The sequence below is a fragment of the Scyliorhinus canicula genome, chromosome 17 (genome assembly GCF_902713615.1).
Source record: "Scyliorhinus canicula chromosome 17, sScyCan1.1, whole genome shotgun sequence".
In the NCBI taxonomy this organism is placed as follows: Eukaryota; Metazoa; Chordata; class Chondrichthyes; order Carcharhiniformes; family Scyliorhinidae; genus Scyliorhinus; species Scyliorhinus canicula.
In genome coordinates this window covers 60479924-60504432 of record NC_052162.1, presented here as the reverse complement: position 1 = coordinate 60504432, position 24509 = coordinate 60479924, and the positions used below count along the sequence as shown (strand labels likewise).

General features: G+C 44.1%; 1 protein-coding gene across 1 annotated transcript in view; it reads left to right on the top strand.

Annotated features, from left to right (window-relative positions):
* Positions 1 to 9793: 9793 nt before the first annotated feature.
* LOC119951471 overlaps positions 9794 to 24509 on the top strand; it is a 212420-nt gene continuing 197704 nt past the window's right edge. Inside the window, exons 1-2 of the mRNA XM_038774682.1 lie at positions 9794 to 10293; positions 23650 to 23775. Of these exons, the coding sequence (XP_038630610.1) occupies positions 10231 to 10293; positions 23650 to 23775 (189 nt within the window). The 5' untranslated portion in view covers positions 9794 to 10230. The remainder of the gene's footprint in view (positions 10294 to 23649; positions 23776 to 24509) is intronic.

Genomic DNA, 24509 nt, shown 5'->3' with positions numbered 1-24509 from the left:
ATACCGTAGCTCGTTCCCCCGGCTAGCCGAAATTTCTTTGTCAGTTCATCCAGTGTTGCGATCCTGCCGTCCGTGTATAGGTCCCTGACTGTCAGTGTCCCTCCGTCCTGCCTCCACCTTTTGAAGGTGGCGTCAGTCAGTGCTGGTGTGAACCTATGGTTGCTGCAGATGGGAGCCTTGTCCGACATTTTGGTCAGGCCAAATTGCTGCCGCAGATGGATCCAGGATTGGAGGGTGGCTATCACCACTGGGCTGCTGGAGTGTTTTTTGGGTGGGGATGGGAGTGCTGCCGTGGCGAGGGCCCGGAGGGAGGTCCCCACGCAGGAGGCCTCCTTCGTGCACACCCACTCGGCATCTGGCTCCTGGATCCATCCCCTTACTCGCTCGGCTGTTGCCGCCCAGTGGTAGAATTGTAGGTTTGGGAGGGCTAGCCCCCCCCCGGATTTTGTTTTTTGTAGGACCTTCTTTGGGATCCTAGCATTTTTACCCCCCCACATATGAACGCCATGATTAGTTTGTCCAGCGCTTTGAAAAAGGCCTTGGGGATGTAGATCGGAATGGATCTAAACAGGAAGAGGAACCTGGGCAGTACGTTCATTTTGATCGTCTGGACTCTCCCCGCGAGGGAGTGTGGGAGTGTGTTCCATCTTTGCAGGTCCTTTTTTACTTCCTCCGTCAGACTGGAGATGTTCCATTTGTGGATCCCTTTCCAGTCATGGGCTATTTGGATCCCCAGGTAGCGGAATTTGTGTCGGGCTTGTTTGAACGGCGGCCCCTTTAGCGCTGCTTTCCCCCCCCCCCCCCCCCCTTGCGGGTGTACTGGGAAGATCTCGCTTTTGCTCATGTTGAGTTCGTAGCCCAAGAAGGCTCCAAACTCTTTCAGGAGCGCAATGATTCCGTCCATGCTGCTCTGTGGGTCCGAGATGTAGAGGAGCAGGTCATCTGCATAGAGTGAGACTCTGTTCTCTCTGCCTCCCCTTCGGATCCCCCTCCAATTTTTTGCTGCCCTGAGCGCGATTGCTAGCGGTTCGATTGCTAGTGCGAACAGCAGCGATAACAGTGGGCATCCTTGTCTGGTGCCTGTGCAGCTGGAAGTATTGGGAGTTGGTATTGTTGGTCCGTACGCTCGCCATGGGAGCGTTGTATAGAAGCTTTACCCAAGCGGTGAACCCTGTTCAAAGCCCGAACCGCTCCAGTACCTCTATTTCCATTCGACTCTGTCGAAGGCCTTTTCTGCGTCCAGTGAGACGATCACCTCTTGTGTTCTCTCCCCGGAGGGGGTCATTATCACGTTCAGCAGGCGCCTGATGTTCGAGGTAAGCTGTCTACCTTTGACGAAGCCCGTCTGGTCCGTCTGTGACCACCTCGGGTACACAGTGAAAGGCTGCGTACTTAACCCCCCACTGTACTCCCTATTCACACACGACTGCATGGCAAAATTTGGCTCCACCTCCATCTACAAGTTTGCTGACGACAAGACCGTAGAGGGTCGGATGTCAAACAATGAGTCAGAATAAAGGAGGGAGATAGACAACCTAGTGCAGTGGTGTAATGACAACAATCTCTCCTTCAATGTCAGCAAAACTAAAGAGCTGGACATTCACTTCAGGAAGAAAACTATCATACACACCCCTGTCTGCATCAACGGAGCCAAAGTGGAGATGGTTGACAGCTTCAAATTCCTAGGTGTGGACATCACCAACAATCTGTCCTGGTTGACCCACGGCTACGATACGACCAAGAAAGCACAACAGCACCTATCAGGAAACTAAGGAAATTCAGCGTGTTCACATTGACTTTTACCAATTTTTACAGATGCACGATAGAAAGCACCCTATCTGGCTGCATCACAGCCTGGTATGGCAACTGCTCGGCCCAAGACGGTAAGGAACTACAGAGAGTCGTGAACACTGCCCAGTCCATCACACAAACCAGCCTCCCATCCATTGACTCTGTCTACATCCCCTGCTGCCTTGGGAAAGTGGGCAGCATAATCAAAGACCTCTCCCACCTGGCTTATTCACTCTTCCAGCTTCTTCCATTGGTCAGGAGATACAAAAGTCAGAGAACATGCACTAACAGATTCGAAAACACTGTTGTTTCACAGCGCCAGGGACCCGGGTTCAATTCCTGGCTTTGGTCACTATCTGTGTGGAGTCTGCATGTTCTCCTCGTGTCTGCGTGGGTTTCCTCCGGGCGCTCCAGTTTCCTCCCACAAGTCGTGAAAGATGTGCTTGTTAGGTGAACTGGACATTCTGAATTCATAGAATTTACAGTGCAGGAGGCCATTCTGCCCATGCAGTCTGCACCAGCTCTCGGAAAGAGCACCTTCCTTAAGTCCACACCTCCACCTGATCCCCATAACCCATTAACCCTACCTAACCGTTTTTTGGACACTAAGGGCAATTTAGCATGGCAATCCACCTATCCTGCACATCTTTGGACTGTGGGAGGAAACCGGATCCGGCACCCGGAGGAAACCCACGCAGACACGGGGAGAACGTGCAGGCTCCGCACAGACAGTGACCCAGCGGGGAATCGCACCTGGGAGCCTGGTGCTGTGAAGCGACAGTGCTACCCACTGTGCCACCGTGCCGCCCAGTTTCCTCAAGTGTACCTGAACAGAAGCCGAAGTGTAATGACTTGGGAATTTTCACAGTAACTTAATTGCAGTGTTAATGTAAGCTTACTTGTGGCACTAATAAAGATTAGTATTATTATTATAATGTGCGCAGATCGCTTCATTTATAATTAACAAAAAAATAATAATCAGACTCAGCAAAACTAAAAGGAGGGATTGTGTAAGAAATTCACATGACTACAACTCATATAGCGTTGAGTGAAGGTGTAGAAGAGGGCGGAAATGAAAAGAACTCCAAATTATACCGAGCTGTTTGCAGTTCCAGAAATATCTAAAAACAATGTCTGAATTTAGATCATTGGCTCAAAGCACAAATGATTAATATCACAAATCAGGACTTTGATTTGATCCTAGATGTTGAGGTTTATAAATCCCTCTTAGGTGTTGAGATTTATAAATTCCCTAATATTTTATGAGCGGCATTTGTGAACAACAACAGAAGAGATAATTGAAATAAGTTGGCCGGGATTCTTCGATCCCTGCCTCTCTGGTCCTGCCCCACCTGCCAGAGCAGACTTCCTGCCCCGTGTCGGCAGGAACATGCAAACTGCTAATATGCATTCACTAGAATACAATTAACAGGTTGGAAGCCTGAATCTCCACCGCCAACCCCCCTCCCCCAGTTACGCTTCAACCCTCACAGCGGGAACTCCACTGGCAGGCTTTGGTGCACATTCTGACGAGCGCATGTGTTCCGGCCCTGATGAACTCTGAGGGGGTCAAGGGAGTTAGCCCATCGCTCATGTGCCCCTCTGGTGCTGCATGGCTACAGAAGGAGTGTCCCCCAAGGGGACTCAGGCTGTGGGTAAGGGCTTGACTCATGGATTCTTCTCTGGGATTGGAGTCCCTTGTCTGGACTGACTTTGCCAGCCCTGGACAACCTGAAGATCATTCGTGGCATGGTGATCTCAGACAGCCCTCTGTTCAAAACCATTACCCTTGTCTGACCTTTTTAAGTCCTGAAGTGGCATTTTCACTTTAAACTGCTCCGTCTGACAGCTGATGAGCAGATAAGAGAGTTCATTGAAGATTCAAGCCAGGAAGACTTTTCTTTGCTCACATCTGCTCCCTAAGCCCTATACTTTTGCTAGAAAGCCCACAGCACTTGAAAAGCCTTGAAATCCCCTGAGGTCCTTTGAAATGCTGAGCATTCATTCAATTTCACAGTGGAGTACCTTTAACTAGCCTTTGATTGACAGCGTAATGGTTTAACACAGCTGCCTGGAGGTTTGTTTATTTATCTTTCCCTTCAGGCTTGAATGCATCTGAAGTTCTGCCCATTGATCCTAACCAGTTGATCAGAGAAAGATTAGGGAACTGGTTGTTCTCAAAGGCTAATACCCAAACAGTTAAGGTTTCTTTCATATGCTGTTTCATCTGCTCTATATATTGCACACTTTCTGCCTTATAAATGGGGGAATAAAATAAACTGTCTATTCATGGGAGACCCCCAATTGAGTTGGCAATGACATGAGTCCTGCCAGTTGCGATCCATCGCACATTAAATATTTCAAATAGATGAGTGGCTGGCTAAGTTTCCTTTCTTGAGAAGCAGATGTTGATGGCTTTGCGTCTGGGGGAATTTTCTGCTTTGCCGGATCTCCGTCCAGCCACATTTTCTCTGTTACGCCGGCCGGTCAATGGAGTTTCCCATTGTGGGCCCGCCCCATGCTGTCGGGAAACCACCGGGCGCCGGCAAAACGGAGAATCCCGCCAGCGGAGAATCGGGCTCCAAGTCACACACTCGGCATTGAGCGCAAAAAAATCAAGGTTGGCCCGCCCACCTTGCAGTACTGAGGGAGCTCTGCACTGTCGGGTTGAAACCAAAGTCCCAACCAGGGCCGGCTTAAGGTACCGGCAACTCGGGCAGTCGCCCGGGGCGCCATGTGCTCGGGGGCGCCAATCCCATCACGAGACAAAATCCCATCACGAGACAAAAAAAAAACTAACTTGTTTGAAGGAGAGAAAAGGAACCAGACGAAGGAATGAGAGAGAGAGAGAGTCAGAGAGAGAGAGACTAAACAAACTGTGAGTTAAACCCTCACAATCTTAGTTTGGGCTACAATAAGCTGAACAGCCACAAGTGGGCTGAAAGCAAACTTTAGGAGAATAATGCCTCAGACTCTGAGACTGGCTCGGAATTTTTCCTCCTCGGAGCGCTGCAGTTTCTGAGGTGCTATGCCTATTTAGCCCTCTTGGTGGAAATTGGAATGCGCACCTTAGGTCAGCGACAGTCATGTATTGTCGATTAACTGGGTCTAATTAGCTTCCCGAAATTTCATTATACTTCTGGTGCTCTTTCGAAGTGTTGTTTAAAAAAACACACACACAAGGCAGATTTTGCCGCCGTAAATAGCATTTGGAGGGAGTTTCTTGTTGCTGGGTACTCCTTGCCGAGTTAACCTTATCTGTTAAGTTTATTTGCAAGGCTGAATTTTGAAACCTAAGCGTCGTGCTTATTGCGTGATTCAGAGTTCGCCCAGACACACTAGGTTTTCAAAATTCATCAGTTACAATACACTTAAGCAACTGACTGTAGTGTATTGTAACTGATGAATTTTGAACACCTAGTGTGTCTGGGCGAACTCTGAATCACGCAATAAGCATCGACGCTTAGGTTTCAAAATTCAGCCTTGCAAATAAACTTAACAGATAAGGTTAACTTGGCAAGGAGTACCCAGAAACTCCCTCCAAATGCTATTTACGGCGGCAAAGTCTGCCTCGTGTGTGTGTTTTTTTAAACAACACTTCGAGAGAGCACCAGAAGTATAGTGAAATTTCGGGAAGCTAATTAGACCCAGTTAGTTAATCTACAATACCTGACTCTATTATAAAATATAGAGTTTTATAACTCTTATAATTGAGTCAGGTATTGTAGATTAACTAACTGGGTCTAATTAGCTTCCCGAAATTTCATTATACTTCTGGTGCTCTCACGAAGTGTTGTTTAAAAAAACACACACACGAGGCAGACTTTGCCGCCGTAAATAGCATTTGGAGGGAGTTTCTGGGTACTCCTTGCCGAGTTAACCTTATCTGTTAAGTTTATTTGCAAGGCTGAATTTTTAAACCTAAGCGTCGATGCTTATTGCGTGATTCAGAGTTCGCCCAGACACACTAGGTTTTCAAAATTCATCAGTTACAATACATTTAAGCAACTGACTGACCCTGACTATATTTTATATTATCTGAATCTGATTTACATAGACTTACATCGAATTTACAGTGCAGAAGGAGGCCATTCGGCCCATCAAGTCTGCACCGGCTCTTGGAAAGAGCACCCTACCCCCTATCCAAGGTCAACACCTCCACCCTATCCCCATTACCCAGTAACCCCACCCAACACTAAGGGCAATTTTGGATACTAAGGGCAATTTATCATGGCCAATCCACCTAACCCGCACATCTTTGGACTGTGGGAGGAAACCGGAGCACCCGGAGGAAACCCACGCACACACGGGGAGGATATGCAGACTCCGCACAGACAGTGACCCAAGCCGGAATCGAACCTGGGACCCTGGAGCTATGAAGCGATTGTGCTATCCACAAGGCTACCGTGCTGCCCCTGATGTTGACGCAATGACATTGACACACGGACAAATCACAATAACGTGAAGAGCATTATATGAAGAAAACCCACACTGGTGGTAAACAGATTTATTCTGAACAGTTCCTCATCAGACTGGAACAAAAAGACCAGTATCTTACACTCACCAACAATATATATATATATATATATATATATATATATATATACATACTATACATATATATTATATTCCATTTTAGATTTGTTTTATTATTTTCCTAGATAGCAAATGCCTCCAAAAAAAATTATCCGGCTATGAAAACAGAAAAAGACGTCTTCAACAAGAAGAAGCAGCCAGGAAACACCCAAAGCTATCAAGTTTTTTCAGTCCTAAGTCTAACAGTGGGGACAATGCAGGCTCAACTTCGTCAGCTACATCTATCTCTCCAGATTTGTCATCTAATGATTGTGAAGTCAAACCAACTGAAGATACTGTACTTTCTGAAGGAAAGAACAATTGCATGCATGAATTAAAACATCAAGATCACAATTGTAATGCTGTTGACGACTTAGGCAATAATGTCACAGCAGGTAATACTGAGAATGTTGAAAGTAAATTTGAAAACTCCCCCAAAAGAAATATCAACTACAATGATCCAGCACACTGGCCAGATGAATTATCAATGGCTGAAAGTGATCACATCATTATGAATGGGCCGCATCCTATTAATAAAGAGTACAATTTTCCAAAAGATGCAAATAAACGTAGTTTCTCTGTGACCATGATGTATAGGAAAATAAACAACGGTGAGAATTTTCTTAGAAGGTGGCTTATTTATTCAGAGAGCACCAATAAAATTTATTGCTTTTGTTGCAAAATTTTTGGCTTCTCAAATAAGTCATTGTTAGGAAAATCTGGAATTAATGACTGGAAGCATGTTCATGAATATTTGCAGTCACATGAAAATGCTGTACATCATCTGGAATGTCTTAAGAAGTGGTTTGAAACATCACTGCGATTGCAGACTAATAAATCTATTGATAAGGGGATGCAGTCACGAGTGGGAAAAGAACGAGAGCATTGGTGTAAAGTTTTGGAACGTTTAATGAGCATCACTCTGTATTTAGCTGAACATAATTTGGCTTTCAGAGGAACTTCAGACACATTATTTACACCGCACAATGGGAATTTTTTAGGTCTTGTCGAGCTACTTGGAAAATATGATCTGACAATGAGTGAACATTTACGTCGGGTTGTGTCTAAAGAAACTCACATTCACTATTGCGGAAAAAATGTTCAGAATGAAATAATCAATTTGTTGGGAAATGCTGTTCAGGAAAATATATTAAACCGAGCTAAAGAAGCCAAATATTTTAGTCTTATCTTAGACTGTACGCCAGATATAAGTCATGTGGAGCAGCTTTCATTTACAATACGATTTTTAGATGTAGAAGACATTTCAATAAAGGAACATTTTGTTAACTATAAACCAGTTATAGATACTACAGGCAAAGGATTATATGAAAGTATACTTGATTTTCTGAGAGCGAGCGAGCTAGACTTACATAACTGCAGAGGTCAGGGCTATGATAATGGTTCAAATATGAAAGGAAAGAATAAAGGGGTTCAGGCACGGATCATGAAAGAAAATCCACAGGCGTTTTATATGCCATGTGGATGTCATAGCCTAAACTTAGTGGTTGGTGACAGGGCAACAAGTTGCCGGGAATCCACTTCATTTTTGGTACTGTCCAGAGCATATATATTTTGTTTTCTGCCTCTCCTTGCCGATGGCATGCACTGAAAAAACATGTTAAATGCCTCACTGCAAAACCTTTATGCGAGACTAGATGGGAGTGCAGATTAGAATGTGTCAATGCCATTAAATATGAAATTATAGGAATCCGAGAAGCTCTTTATGAACTTTCAGAAATGCCTGCTTCTGATCCTGCAATGCGACATGAAGCAGAGACTCTTGTAACACAAATAGAAGATTACAGTTTTCTAGTGATGCTGTATGTCTGGTATGATGTCTTAGGCAGAGTAAATGTTGTCAGTAAAACTATGCAGAACACATCTGTGGAAATGTCTACCGCAGTTTCATTAATGAATAATGTCACTGATTACTTAATTGATTATCGTGCAAATGGATATGAAAAAGCACTAGAGTCAGCAAAAGAATTAGCTACAGAATTAGATGTAGAGCCCATTTTCAGAAGTAAAAGAATAAGCAGAAAAAGGAAGCTGTTTGAATATGAGTGCATTGACGAGGTTCCAAATGCAGGTGACCCAGAAAAAAGATTTCATAATCATGTGTTCAATGTAATACTCGACAGAGCTATTAATTCTTTATCAGAGAGATTTGAACAGTTACAAAGTTTCAATAACACATGGGGATTTTTAAATAACCTAAAAGATCTGCCAGATAAAAGTAAACTCAAAATAGCATGTCAAGGTTTGGAGGATAAGTTAAAGTACCAAGAAAATAGTGATATTAATGGATGTGATCTCTTGACTGAACTGGATATTGCAAAAGAATTATTTCCTGAAGATGTAAAGCTTCCAATAGAAGCCGTTAGGTTCATAAACATTAATAAGTTACAGGCTGTCATGCCAAATCTGTGGGTTGCATTAAGAATAATGCTTACAATACCTATTACTGTGGCCACCGGAGAGAGAAGCTTTAGTAAACTGAAGCTTACAAAGACATACTTACGGTCGTCCATGACTCAAGACAGATTAAATTCTTTGGCAATTTTGTCAATAGAAAATGATCTTGTAAAGAAGATAGATATAGAAAGTGCCATGAAAAGATTTGCAGATCTAAAGGCTAGAAAAAAAATGTTTTAGGTAGGATAATAAATGTTTTCCAGCGTCACTGTCTGTGCGGAGTCTGCACGTCCTCTCCGTGTGTGCGTGGGTTTCCTCCCGGTTCTCCGGTTTCCTCCCACAGTCCAAAGATGTGCGGGTTAGGTGGATTGGCCATGCTAAATTGCCCGTAGTGTCCTAAAAGGTAAGGTTGGGGGTGGGGGGGGGGGGGGGGGGGGTTGTTGGGTTACGGGTATGGGGTGGATGCGTGGGTTTGAGTGGGGTGATCATTGCTCGGCACAACATCGAGGGCCGAAGGGCTTGTTCTGTGCTGTACTGTTCTATGTTCTATGTTCTATCTGTTCATTTGTTCATACTTTTTATTAGGAGCAAATTCGTTCCAGCTACAGTTTTTATCATCGTGAACTTACGGAATATAGTATGCTTCTCAGTTTGTTCAGATTCTGTGCAGATTTGAATGCCTCGATTTTGTAATATTGTAATAAACTCTTTATTCTACATTTTCAGTTTTTCTCCTTGTGAAAATTTAAAAAAATTATACTTGTAAGGGCGCCGAAGTTCAGCTTGCCCGGGGCCCCAGCAACACTAGGGCCGGCACTGGTCCCAACAGCCCACTCGGGTGGATCTGAAAGATGTGGGGGTGGGGGAATTTGCCAACATTTATGCCACAGTCAACTTCACAAAAACAGATTATCTGGTCATCGTGGCATGTTTGCCGGGGTTTTTTTTTGCTGAGGGCAATTTGGTTTCCCACATCACAAAGGCGATTGCGCCTCAAAAACTGTCCGCGAGGCACTTTAGACACGGCTGGTGGTTGTGAACCCCTCCCTCCCAATATAGAAAATCAAAGCCTTTCTCTTTTTACCTTTTGACTTTCGTTGCTAAGGAATTGTTTACCGAGGGCGCCAAGGCCTCGCGATATTTTTGCTCGGCTGCCGTCTCCATGGTGACGGGGCAAACGCCGGGTCGGTCGCTGTTTGTTCAATTATTAATTATTGGATATGGCCAGTGCCGGTGGGCACGCCTGAGTCCTCCTGAGTTTACCGAGAAGCGCCGACTGCAGCGGGAACGCCTCGCCTCGAGCACGGGCAGACGGACGCCTGATGCACGCGGGCCGCACAAACCCAGCCCAAAGACTTTCCGAGTGAATGCGAGGAAGGCCGAGCGCCTCCCTGCCAACCCTGTCCTCCCGCTCAAACCGTTGGTGCGCCACGTCGCACCCCCGCCGCCATGAAGGCCTACCTGTCCTCCTACTCCAAGGATGCGGCCCTCCGCACGGCCGAGGAGAGAGACGTGAGTATTGACTCTGGGGAAGTTATTCGAGGGAGGGTTGCCTTCCACCCGCCTTTGACGCCCATTGGGACAGATGGACCACTCGACGCCGGGAGGGGAGCTAAACGCGGGGGCGGGGGCGGGGCGGGGGGGATATGTCGATGTCTCTCTGCTTAATGACGGGAGATTGGAGCTGTTAACCAGGCCCACTGCAGTGCCGCAAGAGGCCGGTGGAATGGTCCCAGCACCGAGAAACCAATCCATGCTCCTTTTCTTCGATGTGGTGATGCGGGCGTTGGACTGGGGTGGGCACAGTAAGAAGTTTTACAGCACCAGGTTAAAGTCCCGCGGGTTTGTTTCGAATCACTAGCTTTCGGAGCGCAGCTCTTTCCTCAGGTGAATATTTTCTTTGCGCTGAAAAGTTGGCAACGCATTGCTGAGGCGGCCCTTCAGCCTCGGCTGCTGTCAACCCATCTTGAGGTGGTGCGGCCCTTTGATTTTGGGGGCAAAAGGGATGGCACTGACCGTCAGGCAGCAACAGTAAGTCATTCTGAAGACCAATGGAACCAACACGTATGGGGACATTGATAAGGTGGAAGAATGGGTCACAAAAGGGCAAATGGAATTCAACAGCTGTTAACATGAGGTGGTGCATTTTTCTTAAATAATTATGCAGTGAATGGGTAAAGTGGGAGAAGGTGGACGAGTACATGATTTGGTGATTCAAGCTTACAACACATTGCGAGCAGCACTTCTGATGGACAAGGTCATAAAATGGAATACTGGGCATGAGAGCAAGAAGTACAACATAAAAATGGAGATGTAATAATGAATCTATACAAAGTGGGTGGAAAGCACAAGCTTGCGAGAAGAAATGTCAAACCCCCACATTTAGATAGTTATTGTTTATGATACATTAATTAAATGGCTGGCTTGTCAGGAAAAAATAAATAATTTCCAACAAGCTGTGAGAGGCTTTGTTGCAAAATCTTTCAGAGTTGCAAGATGAACATATTAAAGTTTAACCTAAACTCACTGAATAAATAGTTTTCTTAATTAAATTGGGAATGAACTTTTGTAGTGAAATGATAGAGGACTTCAGAATTATGAAGAGATGGAAGAGATTGATTCCAGTGGATGTGGGGGTCTAGTAATAGAACATGGATTTCACAAAATACAAGAGATCGAGGGCAAAAAGAAGAGAAAGTTGTATTCACAGAAAGGGTTGTGAGGCTGTGGAATATATTCGCAGAGCTAGTGTTGAAGGAAACATCTAATAAAAAGATAAGGGCAGCATTGCTCATGTAGAAATTAAGATTATTGCATATGTAACCGGTAACATAGACTGGTTGTACTCTATGGCCTGTTTCTGTGTCCAAATTTGAAAAATCGGGGAAACTGAACTACAGACTAGTCAGCCTAACATCAGTTGTTGGGAAATGCTTGAATCTATTATTTAAGAAATCTCAATGCACTTATAAAGGCATTCTATGATTGGAACCATGATGATTTTAAAGGAAAATACTGTTTCACAAATTTATTAACAGTTTTTTGAACATGTAATTAGTAGGATAGATAAAGGGGAAACCAGTTAGATGAAGAGACAGAGGACATAAATGTATCCAAGTTTGGTGGTGATCCCAAGCTAGGTGGAATGGTAAGCTGTGGGGAGGACAGAGAGAGGCTTCAAGGTGAGTGAGCACCAAGGTGGCAGATGGGAGTATGATATAGGAAAGTGTAAAGTTATTCATTTTGGTCATATGAATAAAAAAACAATATTTTTTGAAAGGTGCAAACTTATAAGTGTTGATGTTTAAAGAGACTTAGGTGTGCTGATCCAAGGAACACAAAGTTGGCAAGCAGGTACATTAAGAAGACAAATGGCACATAGGCCTTTACTGCAAGATGATTGGAGTACAATAAAGACATTTTGCTACAGTTGTACCTGGCTTTGGTGAAACCACATCTGGATGACAGTGAAGTTTTGGTCTCCACATTTAAGGAAGGATATACTTGCATTGGCGGCAGTGCAACAAAAGTTCAATAGGTTGCTGACTGGGATGAAGGGATTATCCTAAATGAGAGGCTGAGTAAATTGGACCTCTATTCTCTGGTTTTTGGAAGAATGAGAGGCAAACTTATTGTAATGTACAGAATTCTGAAGGATCCAGATAGAGTGGACTGTGAGAAATTGTTTCTGTTAGTTGGGGAATCTAAAACATGGGCATGGTCTCAGGATAAGGGGCTAATCAATCAGGATTGAGATGAGGATAAATTTCTTCACTTAAAGGATTGTGAATCTTTGGTATTCTCTACCCTAAAGGATTGTGGATGCTCCATTGTTGAACACATTTAAGGCTGCAATAGACATATTTTTGGTCTTTGGGAATTCAGGGAGAATCAGGGAATTCAGCACTGTGCAGGAACATGAAGTTGAAGCCCAAGATCAACCATGATCGTATTGATTGGAGCAGGTTCAATGGACTGTGTGGTCCACTGTTATTATTTCTTATGTTCTTATATTCTTGCAATTATAAAATAATATGAGAATTATAATTCACTGGAATAGATAAGGGAGTGACAAAAACCAACCTTTTATCATAGGTAAAAAGGGAAAAAGAAATAAATTATTTAAATAAATCATATTAACTAAAATTTTAAATCAATATATATTAACCATAACAGTAAGAAAAGGCTGACTGCTTGTGAATTGATCAGATAAGCAGAATGCTAGGATTTGCAAGGACAAACTGGCAGAAAGACTCTGTGTTAGGGAGCTGGGCTAAGATCCAGTTCTGTGTCCATGGTAACAAAGGTTACCCCATAATAAGAATCTTTGGTGGGAAAGGTTTTCTTCGAGTGGAAAAATACAGAAATCTTTTATCTCTTCATTTGACGGACAGACACTTCGGTTGAATGAAATGAATTATAGATTAGTTAAAACCAAGCACAGCTGTAAAAAGGACGAAACTTTAAAGATAGTAATCTCCTTAAAAGTTCAGGTATCGGGATGGGAAAACCATTCTAGAATCAATTCAGCCTATCTCTGAAACCTATTTTATCTGCTTGCTTTGCAAAACTGCTATTTTATTCTATTTTAAACTGCACAGTCTTTTTGTACTGTGTATCTTGATTTGAAGAAATTACTTTGAGCTGTTATTGTATTTTGAATTCAACAATCTGTATTTGCGAAAGACAATCATTCTGATTAGCTTGCTGCAGGGCTAGTCGAACTTCCTAAATTTTGTACTTGAAAATTGAAGATTACCAATAGACACTACTAGCTGACAAAATAAAAGTTGCAAATTGCTTTTAACCCAAGGAGCCAGTCTTGAATCTCTGTTGTTTGGTATATGGTACGGTGTTACAGGTATACAAATAGATGCAGAGATCCTACAACAGGGAATCAGCCAAATATGATTTCAAAACAAATAACTTGTATGCAGCATTGAATAATTTAATTGAATCAGCCAAATTACAATTATTGAATAAGTAAATTGTGTAAAGGTACTTCCTGTTCCTATTTGTTTATTCCCTTGTTTTCCGCTTTCTTTTATTCTTGCTGTTACATTTTTGATCCATGGATGATTTATGGACTTGCATCTCTAAGGCAGCCTGTCATTCTAATTCAAACAGAAGAAAGGATGGCCTATGCCTTTAATTCAAACAACAGGATCCAGAAGGATAGAACATACAGTGCAGAAGGAGGCCATTTGGCCCATCGAGTTTGCATTGACCCACATTAAGCCCTCACTTCCACCCTATCCCCGTAACCCAATAACCCCTCCTAACCTTTTTTGCCACTAAGGGCAATTTAGCATGGCCAATCCACCTAACCTGCACGTCTTTGGACTGTGGGAGGAAACCGAATCCGGCACCCGGAGGAAACCCACGCAGACACGGGGAGAACGTGCAGACTCCGCACAGACAGTGAGCCAGCGGGAAATCGAACCTGGCGCTGTGAAGCCACAGTGCCATCCACTTGTGCTAGCTGTTTTAGAGTGGTGATTGGAGATTGGCTGGTCTCAGTGATGATTTGATTTGATTGATGTGGCTGGTGGCCAATTAATTGGCCCAAAAGGTTGTGCTCTGCCTGGTAACAGGTGTGATTGGATATTATCCCTCTGGAATGCTTTTCAGAGCCATGAGGAGGTTCCATTTTTAGTTTCACCTTTGGTTCTGGCAACAGAGGGTAAAAAATCCTCTCCAGAAAGCTGCTGCTAAACCTCTCCATAAAGGATCCAGTTAACACACACACTCTCTCTCTCTCTCCAATAAACCTGTTGGTGTTGAATTCCTGAAAACAGGGTCTGAAGGCAGGCAATGAACTGAGAGCAAAACCTGATGAAACAGGGACTCTGTCACACCAGGAATATTGTGAGTACAGGCAGTAAATCAGGATTGTGATTTCCAAGCTTACTGTGGAGAAAGCCTGTCAGGACCCATCATCTGAAGCAAATACACTTTTCTCTTGATTTACATAACCCCCCCCCCCCCCATGTTTATCTGTCGTGTGTGTAGAGAGTGGGGAGGCAAGTTACAGTAGGAATTATATCTTCTGTGTATTTCACCATTAATTTTGTTATACATTAATAGTAATTGTGTTTCAACTTACAAATATGGTGACTAATTATTGGGCCACCAAGGGCCAACGGTTTTGGAAATTTTTAAACAAATTCACTTGTGTAAGCTCATTCACGTGTTGTGTCTCCAAGGCACGTGGGGCTGGAATTGACGGTGCTCTTGCCAAGGGTGTCCTTAAAGTTAATAAAAAGTTGGCATTTTTTCCAACAAATATAAACATACGAATTAGGAGCAGGGGTAGGCTACTCGACCCTTTGAGCCAACTGTACCATTCAATAAGATCATGGCTGATCTGATTGTAACTTCAACTACAAATTTTCACCTCCCACTGATAACCTTTCACTCTCATGTTTCAAATAGAAACAATTAAATCATCATGTTGTTCCAAGATCCTACCCCTTTTTTTGCTTCATGCATTAATGCATATTCTGCACTTCCCACTTTAAGAGTGGGCAGCATGGTAGCACAGTGGGTAGCACTATTGTTTCACAGCTCCAGGGTCTCGGGTTCGATTCCCGGCTTGGGTCACTGTCTGTGTGGAGTCTGTACGTTCTCCCTATGTCTGCGTGGGTTTCCTCCGGGTGCTCCGGTTTCCTCCCACATGTCCTGAAAAATGTATTGTCAGGTGAATTGGATATACTAAATTCTCCCTCTGTGTACCCAAACAGACACCGGAATGTGGCGACTAGGGGCTTTTCACAGTAACTTCATTGCAATGTTAATTTACGCCTACTTGTGATAATAAAGATTATTATTAAGAGGCTGTGGATTACATTGATCTCACCAGCTTGTTGAAATTTTTGTGAATTATTGTGGCTGGCAATGCTTTGAAATCATCACTTCAAACATTCAACAGAGGCGCTTTCATTCTGTTTTTTTCTCAGGGCCGTTGGAGCTGCAGTTGCCAAGTAATTAGTTTTAGCGTTTGAGGTAGTTCTTACTATTTTGGGACACCTTTGTGAGGCTAACTTTGTGAGGCTATCTGATGGTTACCTCTTCAAATTCACCCTACAGTTAATGTTACATTAATTCCAGTGATTCGACCACAGGCACAGAACTCTATGTACTGCATCTGTCAATAGAAAACATTGCTTGAGATCTGAGCCTTGAAGATATCTGTAAAGGGTTAACAGCATCATACGTGATGCTGGTGTAATAATTGTCAGATTACATGACTGGAAGGAGAAGAACCTCCAACCTCACGTAAAGATTTAAATGTGTAAATACATGCTTTAAATAAAGAGATAATGGCTTTGAGGAAAAACAATCTCAAGCAGCATGTTTTGAAAGAAGAAACAATCCTCTAAACCCTGACAACATATGGAACATGGTGGCAGTGAGTAAAAGACCCCAGTGAACCTTCAAAAGAAGGTACAGGCCTGGCAAGAAAAGTGATCCTTGAAGGAAGGACAAAAGAGCGTTGCGGTGGCACAGTGGTCAGAAATGCCGCCTCACGCCATGCCCGAAAGTGGCGATCTTCGGGGTTTCAGACCAGCCAGATCTATTTCTGTGGAGGTGGGCAGTCTAAGAGGAAGGAAAGATTAACCCCACGGGGTGGGCGGGGACAGGAAAGGCGAACCACAGGGGGGGGGGGGGGGGGGGGGGGAAGAGACAGGGAACAATAGAGGAGAGCCAGGGAGGTAGGTTGGGGTCGGGGGGGGGGGGAAGGCAGGGAAACGTTAACCGACCTGACATCCACAGGAACAGAGAAAAAGGAGAATACAGTCAGAGGACGGGAGGGCCGGTTGAAGCGGCAGCATGCACAACGGCAGCGAAATCCGACCGGGAGAAGCGAGGGGCAACACCGGCACCAGACCCACTTAAGGATTGCCCTCCAGAAGTGCCTCGCCGGAACAAACGGATACCTACTTACATATAGATATATTATATCCTGTGTACATAACGGCAAAATATACTCTTCAAAAATCCAATAAAAAACATTTATTTTTTAAAAAAGAAATGCCGCCTCACAGCGCCAGGGACCCAGGTTCGATTGCGGCCTCAGGTGATTGTGTGGAGTTTGCACGTTATCCTTGTGTCTGCGCGAGTTTTCTCCAGGTGCTCCGGTTTCCTCCCACAGTCCAAAGATTTGCAGTTAGGTACATTGGCCATGCTACATTGCCCCTTAATATCCAAAGATTAGGTGGCGTTATGGGGATGGGGCGGGGAAGTGGGCCTAGGTAGGGTGCTCTTTCAGAGGATTGGTGCAGACACGATGGGCTGAATGGCCTCCTTCTGCACTGCAGGGATTTGATGATTCTATAAGCAGAAAATGAAGATTCATCAAGACGTCAGAATGTTGCTGGAGCTGCAGATAGAAGCTCACATACAGCAATAACAGCACAGAAGCAGGAACAATTCCAGGGCTCCACAGAAGTATGCAATCCATATTACCACTCCCACAACCATTACAGAATGCAGAAGAGGAACCTTGGTAATATGTTCATTTTTATTGACTGCACTCTCTCCGTCCGAGAGAGCAGGAGTGAGTCCCACCTCTGCAGATCCCTCTTCTCCTCCACCAATTCGGCAGGTTCCACTTATGGAGCCGGGTCCAGTTGTGGGCTCTCTGGATCCCCAGAGATCTGAACTTGGGTTTTGGCAGATTGAAAGGCAGCATTTCCAGCTCTGTTCCTCTCCCCTGGGGGTTCACTGGGAAGATTTTGCTCTTGCTCAGGTTGAGTTTATATCCCATGAAAGCTCTGAACTCCCTCAGGAGTCCATTATCTTACCCATGCTGGTTAGGGAGTTCAAGACGTAGAGGAGCAGGCTATCTGCAAAGACAGGGACTCTGTGCACTCTGTCTCCTTTCTGAATGCTCTAGCGTGATAGCCAACAGTTCGATTGCCAGAGCGAACAGCAGCGGGGGCAATGGTGTCTGTGCAGCCGGAAATAGCCTGAGCTGGTGGTGTCTACGCTCACCATGGGAGCGCTGAACAGCAGTTTCAACCATGAGGTTATTGACTGTATTGGTCTCTTTACTTTTACAAGAGGTTAAACAATTTGCGTATCATACAAACGCTCTACACTAACTTCTGATTCAACATGCTTTTATTATATAAATTTTAATTAAATACACTATGCATGCAATTCTTATGCTTTGCTAATGATTACAACTATCCCAATACTCTCAGCTTTGGAGATTTAAATAGATATTACCCCATACAAGAACTGGCCAGATTCTTTCTTCTGTAGGGTCTTTGCCACTGAGTCCCAACTCATGGTGTTGCATCTGCAAGGTTCTTCTCATGGGTCACGCTAAAGAAATGATCCAGAAGTTGCATGTTTTCCCCCCTTGCACGTGTATACGAGGCAAGGTTCATGCCCTTGTTCTCTATTGACAGATCCGGTCCAAAATCACAAAAGGCAGAATGACCCAATTTTCGAACCTCATTGGTTAATCATGCAGTCATCGTTTTCCAATACTCAGCGTATGCTTATACCTTGCATCCCGTTCTGTCTTGGCCAATCCCTGCCCCTTTTCCTCCTCCATGGCTGATAAGTACAGACCGTTCAGGAACTACTTTTCTCCGAGTCCCCCTCAGCGGGCTCGGAGGTTTACAGTCTCCGGTAGAAGGCCACAAAGGCTCCGTTGATCTCCTCTAGGGTCATGAGCATCTGTTCCTTCTCATTCCTGATCTGTGCTACCTCTTGTTTGGTTGCCTGTTTCCCTCGCTGGTGTGCCGGAATGCGGCTAGCCTTGGCCCCCTATTTATAAAAAGTTCCCCATGACTGGCAGAGTTGGCTCACTGGTTTCCCAGTGGAGAGCAAGTTGAATTCCATTTTGTAGTTTTATTTTCCTCTCCGCTAGTAGGTTCCGGGTCATGGGGTACTGCCTATTACCTCCAGAATGGAGTCGATCAGCCGCCGCTTGGCCACCTTTTTCCCCCATGTCTGTATGAGCCCTATTCATTATTATCTCTTCCCTGACCACTGCCTTCAGTGTCTCCCAGAATGTGAGGGTGTGAGATCTCCATTTCAGTTGCAGCTTGCATATCTGTCGAAAGGTCATGTCATCCTTCATAAAAAGCATTTTAGACGCGGAGGGCTGTGCTCCAGCCTCCATTGGGGGGGGGGGGGGGGGGGGGGTTGGTGCGTGGTCCACAATTACTATTTGCGGACTATTCCACCCTTACTACCCCTGGAAGCACCGACTTTCCTACCACAAAAATGCCTATCTGGGAGTAGGTTTTATGGATGTGGGAGAAAAAAGACAACAACTTCTCCCTCAGGTGGTTGAACCTCCACGGGTTCCCTCCATATGTTCCATGAAGATGGTCAATTCTTTCGCCAGGACCATCTGCCTTTTGGTCTGGTATGCAGTTAAAGTCGCCTACTACGATCAGCTGGTGGAAGCCGAACTCAGGAATTTTTGCCCTGGTCTTTTTGATGAACTCGCTGTTGTCTCAGTTTGGAAACAACTTTTACTAATACGTCTACTAATAGCACCAGTGCAGGTTCTGGGACCCCACGAACCATTATGTACCGTCTCCCTAGGCCTGCCACCATGTTTGTCGCTGTGACATCTACCCTTTTATTGAACAGTATTGCTACCCCCCCTTGCCCTTGTGTCAAAGCATGCCTGATATGCCTGTCCCCCCCCAGCCTTTCCTCACCCTCGTTTGGTCCCTCGCTCTAAGGTGAATCTCCTGGGGAATATAATGTCAGCTCTCAGGCGTTTTAGATGGGTGAAGACTCACCTTGTTTCTATAGAGTGCAGCTTTGGCCCCAATGAACTCTCACTGTGTTTGGCTAGGTTGGCCCAATGTCCTAATAAATCCGGATGGTGTGTCCTTCCCACTTACACGACCACATGGCTCCTCGCCCAATTCGGTACCTGCTCCTTGTACTTGTACCTGTGCGCCTTTGTGGTGATTGCCCGCAGTGGTTCCCAAGATTTTGATTTTCGGCAGATCGACTTGGAGGCCCAATCTACTTCTGGGTGTTTGGTGAAGCTCTCCTCCCCAACCAGTTTACTGAGCATCTTCAACAGAAACTATGTTGGACTCCTACCTTCTGAACACTCTTGTAGTCTGAAGGTCCAGAGATTAAGATGCCTGGACCTGTTCTCCTGGTCGTCTTCATTTCCCTTCAGCGTCTTTTGGGTTGCGGTCAACCTCCATATCTCTGCCTCGAACAAGGCAATCTGCGTGTCCTGCTTTCGGTAGCTGCTTTTTCCAGGTCCTGGATCATCGCTTGTTGCGCCTCCAATTGTTGCTCCACCTTATCCATCATTCCCCTTATGGGGGCCACACGGTCTCAATTGCTGACCTCATTGCTGAAATGACATCCTCCTTCATCGTCTCCCTATGCTTTTGGAGTTCACTCGATATGAACTCCATCGATGACTGGTTTGGCCTTGAATACTCTGCTGGGTCTGCCATGTTCAAATTTGTCTCACCACGTGGGTCTCATGGCTCCGAGGTTCGGGTTTTCCTTTCTCTGCTCTTGCTCGCCTTGTGGTTTGCCTGATGGTTCGTCGGTATCCCAAATCTGGTGGGTTATTGATTGGGGGTCTTTTGATCTGGCTTTTTGCTAGTTTGGTGCCAGAAAGGTCCAAGAAGAAGTTTACAGGTGAGAGCCACCTTTCATGCGACTGCTCAGCTCATGGCCGCCATTGGAAGTAACAAACCTACACATGATTCCATGAGAGAATAGCATGATTGCAGAGTTGGCGCTGTCCTGAGAGTTTGCAGGCCTAACATTGAATGAAAAATGTGAGTTTGTCAGACCTATGATCAAGTTTCTAGATCACATGGAACAAGTCCCTGGAATCGCAACTGATCCAGAAAACATAAACATAAAAGTATCAGAAAATTTCCACAAACCAGGAACATAACAGAACTTCAAAGATTCCTTAGGATGGTCAGCCAAATAGGAACATTTCTACCAAATTCAGCAGAAGTCAGCTCTTGAAACGAGTTCATGTTTGAAGACTGTTACTGTAACAAACAAACCAAAATCAACAATATATAAACACTAATCAGTCTACAACTTAGACTCTTAGACTATAAACTACTGAAAAGTTTCCACCATTTAACTTTTAAAATAACAGAAAAGCACCACCATGGTTATACTTTTTAACTTTGTCCCTTAAGTAGATACTTTATTCTCCTAGAATCAGCTTAAAGCTTTTCGCTGGACCTGTTGGCCTGCTTCCTTTTTCCCTTTCCTAGACGGGTAACTTCCAGTCCCCGGATTACCTTTCAGGGTGAATTAGGCTGGAGATTTCTTCCTCTAACCATTGCTAGGCGGATCTTCTTTCTATAAATCCTCATGAACGCAATATCTTCATCCTTAGCTTGCGCGCCCACTTACATTCTGTATGGTGAACAACAAAAACAGAATTTTCTCTGCTTCAGGTGCAGGATTGGCTACTTTTATTTATTTCTAACTCTCTTTCTCAGATTCTTGTAGACTGATGTGAAGAAGACTTAAACAGTTAACTCAGTTTCTTTCCCCACAGATGCTGGCAGTTACTGAGTTCATCCAGCATCTTCTGTTATTTCAGATTTACAGCAGCCACAGTTTTTTTTAATTTCAGTGTCTCTCTCTCTGGTTCAGTGATACTTTAAAAACCCCTGTAAGCTCTTTCCCAGTAAAGCCCCGCTACATGGAGGCAAGAATTACATGGGCTTTGCATTCAGGTTGAAATGCTGATTAGCAATCCTTCAGAACCCCTCACTCCATTTTATTTTGGAATTAAATAGACAGTTTAAAATATAACTTCATAAAACCTAACAACAGCCTGTGAAACTTGGAGACTGAAATGAAAGTTGCCATAGTCTCCAAAGACCATAGGCTGCTCTCGCCTTTTGGGAGAGAGCTGACTGGTATGATTTGACTTGAGGGTCACCACACCTCAGGCAAGGGTTGAGAAGACTGGGCCTTCACGAATACGGAATTGAAACCGCACTGTTGGCATCGCTCTGCATCATCTACCCGCAGTCACCACTGTTGTTCTTTCCATTGTCTGCAGGAGCGAAAATCTTGCACATTCTTCCCAGGAGAAAAACCTGCGCTCCACATTAACAACCAAACCACACAGGCTTGTTGTTGGGCTGAATTCAGAACAGGTTGCGTGGCCATCTTCATTCCTCCATTTTACCTAAAGTTAAAGCCACAATCTCAAAACATAAAAATCTTATCAACTTCATATTTGTTACAATGGACACAGACAGCAGGAAATTATTCTGCCTGGTGTTACAACACCCAGTGCAATTCCAGCCTCACTTGTCTCAGAGTCGCAACACCAGGGAAATTAGGCTTATTTAAATATCTGAGGTCTTTGGTTGAGTCCAATAAACTTCTATCTCACCCCATTGTTTTACACACACAAAGACGCACACATACACACGCAGGCACACAATGTAAAGGGGAAAAGGTGTGGGGGGAAAGGGAAAGAAAGTGTTAATTAAATAAAAGGATAGGTATCTTTGATTCACAAGGATTATTTCCAGTCAATGTCTTTCTTACGTTCAGGCTTTTGGTTCGGTACTTCCTTTCTTCCAGACTTGATATGATCTTCTCAGACAACGTTGTCTACCTCCCCTGCAGACTGAGCATCATTTCTGGTTCGCAGCAAAGTATATGCTCAACACACACTGCTTTTAAAACAATAGATTAGTTATTTTACTTCAGTCCCTGAAGAGCAACAAACTGCTGGTTTTGATGCACTTAAAAGATCTTCAGCTTCTATCTGCAGACAGCAGAGGGCGAAAACAGCTCCCTTCACTTCTGAGGTCTAATCACTTCTGGAAGGCTTCTCAGAAAAATTACTTAGCAGGAACCAGTTGCTGACTGTTGTCAGGCAGAACACAGTCCCTGGCCAACCCATTGTTTGCCAGTTAACCAATCGAACTGATTCTCTTAAAAAATGGTTCCTCACATCTACGTAGTGCCAAAGAGTCTGGCTTCTCCTTCTCCCAAACACAAAGCCTAAGAATACAGTGTCCTGACAAGCAGACTGTTTTAAACTTTGACTCTTCTGTTTTCTTCTCTCTACTTAAAGGCACAGCTCAATTATTGATCGAAAACATAAAAATCTTATAAACCTCATATTTGTAACAATTGACACAGCCTGAACGTCACTAAATTGACAGCAGGAGATCGGTAGAGCGAGATTTTTTAAAAATCTAAGTGCTTTGTAATAAAATTATTCTGCCTAGGCCTTTGTATCCGTGATCATTATTATTCCACAAATTCATTGCTAGGAAAGGCTATATTTTTGGAAATGTAATTCTTTGGATAAAATGTTAAATTGAGGCTGCATCTGCCAGTTCTAGTAGATCAGATAATGAAATTACAAACCCATGGTGCTATTGAAGAAGAACCAAGAGTAACCAGAGTGTCCTGGCCAACACTCCACCATAAAACGGATTGACTTATCAGTTATGTTGTTACTGGTTTTAGAATGGCAAGCTGTACTTGCACAAGTCATTCCATTTCAAAACAATAGTTTCTCAAACACTTCATAGTCCATGGACAGAAAAATTGTTTCTAAAAGTAACATTGTGTTAAGCACTTTCAAATGTCTCAGTATGATAACACTGTGTCAATGCAATATTAAAAAATATATAAAAGGCAATGGTTAATAACACAACACAACAGTGGGAGTGCATCTCTGAGCAGCTCATGATTATTGTTTATGAATTACAGTGAAACAGACATAAGAAAACTATAACACAGTTACACCTCTGACTATACTAATTGTAATACTGTGTCTCAAGTTCCAAAGCACAAGTATATCTTGCCTATATATAAATCAACTCAAATATTCTTTTTGACCGACAGTGTATAGGCAGTAAAGCAATCGTAGGGGCAGGATCACAAGAACTTTTGAATTTGCCGCTAGGGGCTAAGTTACCCTTACTTCCTGGCAGTGGAGTTTTGCTGTACACAACAAACCTGGGTGAAAAGGTAAGCTATAAAAGTAAAAATCTAATTCATTTTCAAAGAACTTGCAAACCTAATCATTGTTGGTCGGATATGGCCATTGAAGGTAAATTTACTAAGCTTGATCACTAGTGTGATGCTATTGAATGTTTTATTACACTGCGTCCTGGTCCTCGGGGCTAGACTCCTGGCATTGACTACCGTGGCTATTTGATTCCATTGCCTTCTCAAAATTTTTCTGGAGGGCTACCTGATCCCTTATATGTAGATGACATTTCCCTCTCCTTTCAATCTCCTGCACCAAGGCCTCCAGTGCAATGCCGGAAAACCTTGGAGACACCTGTTGCATTATTTTGTTATTATTGAACATATCCCAGGTAAAAATCACCTTGAGGATGACATCCAGCACCTGTTGCAGATAAAATGCATCTCATGTTAAAAATGTACAGACCGTCTTTAAGTAGCACAGGATAAGTTTAAGTCATGCTAGTCTCTCATGATTCTGTAATTCTGAAATGGGAGGAAGAGCTAGGGGAAGAGATTGAGGATGGGACGTGGTCGGATGCCTTGGAGAGGGTGAATTCTTCCTCCTCTTGCGCACGGCTCAGCCTAATTCAGCTGAAGGTGCTGCACAGGGCTCACATGATGGGGACAAGGATGAGCCGGTTTTTCGGAGGGGAAGACAGGTGTGGGAGGTGTTCGGGTGGCCCGGCAAACTACACCCATATGTTTTGGGCATGTCCGGCCCTGGAGGTGTT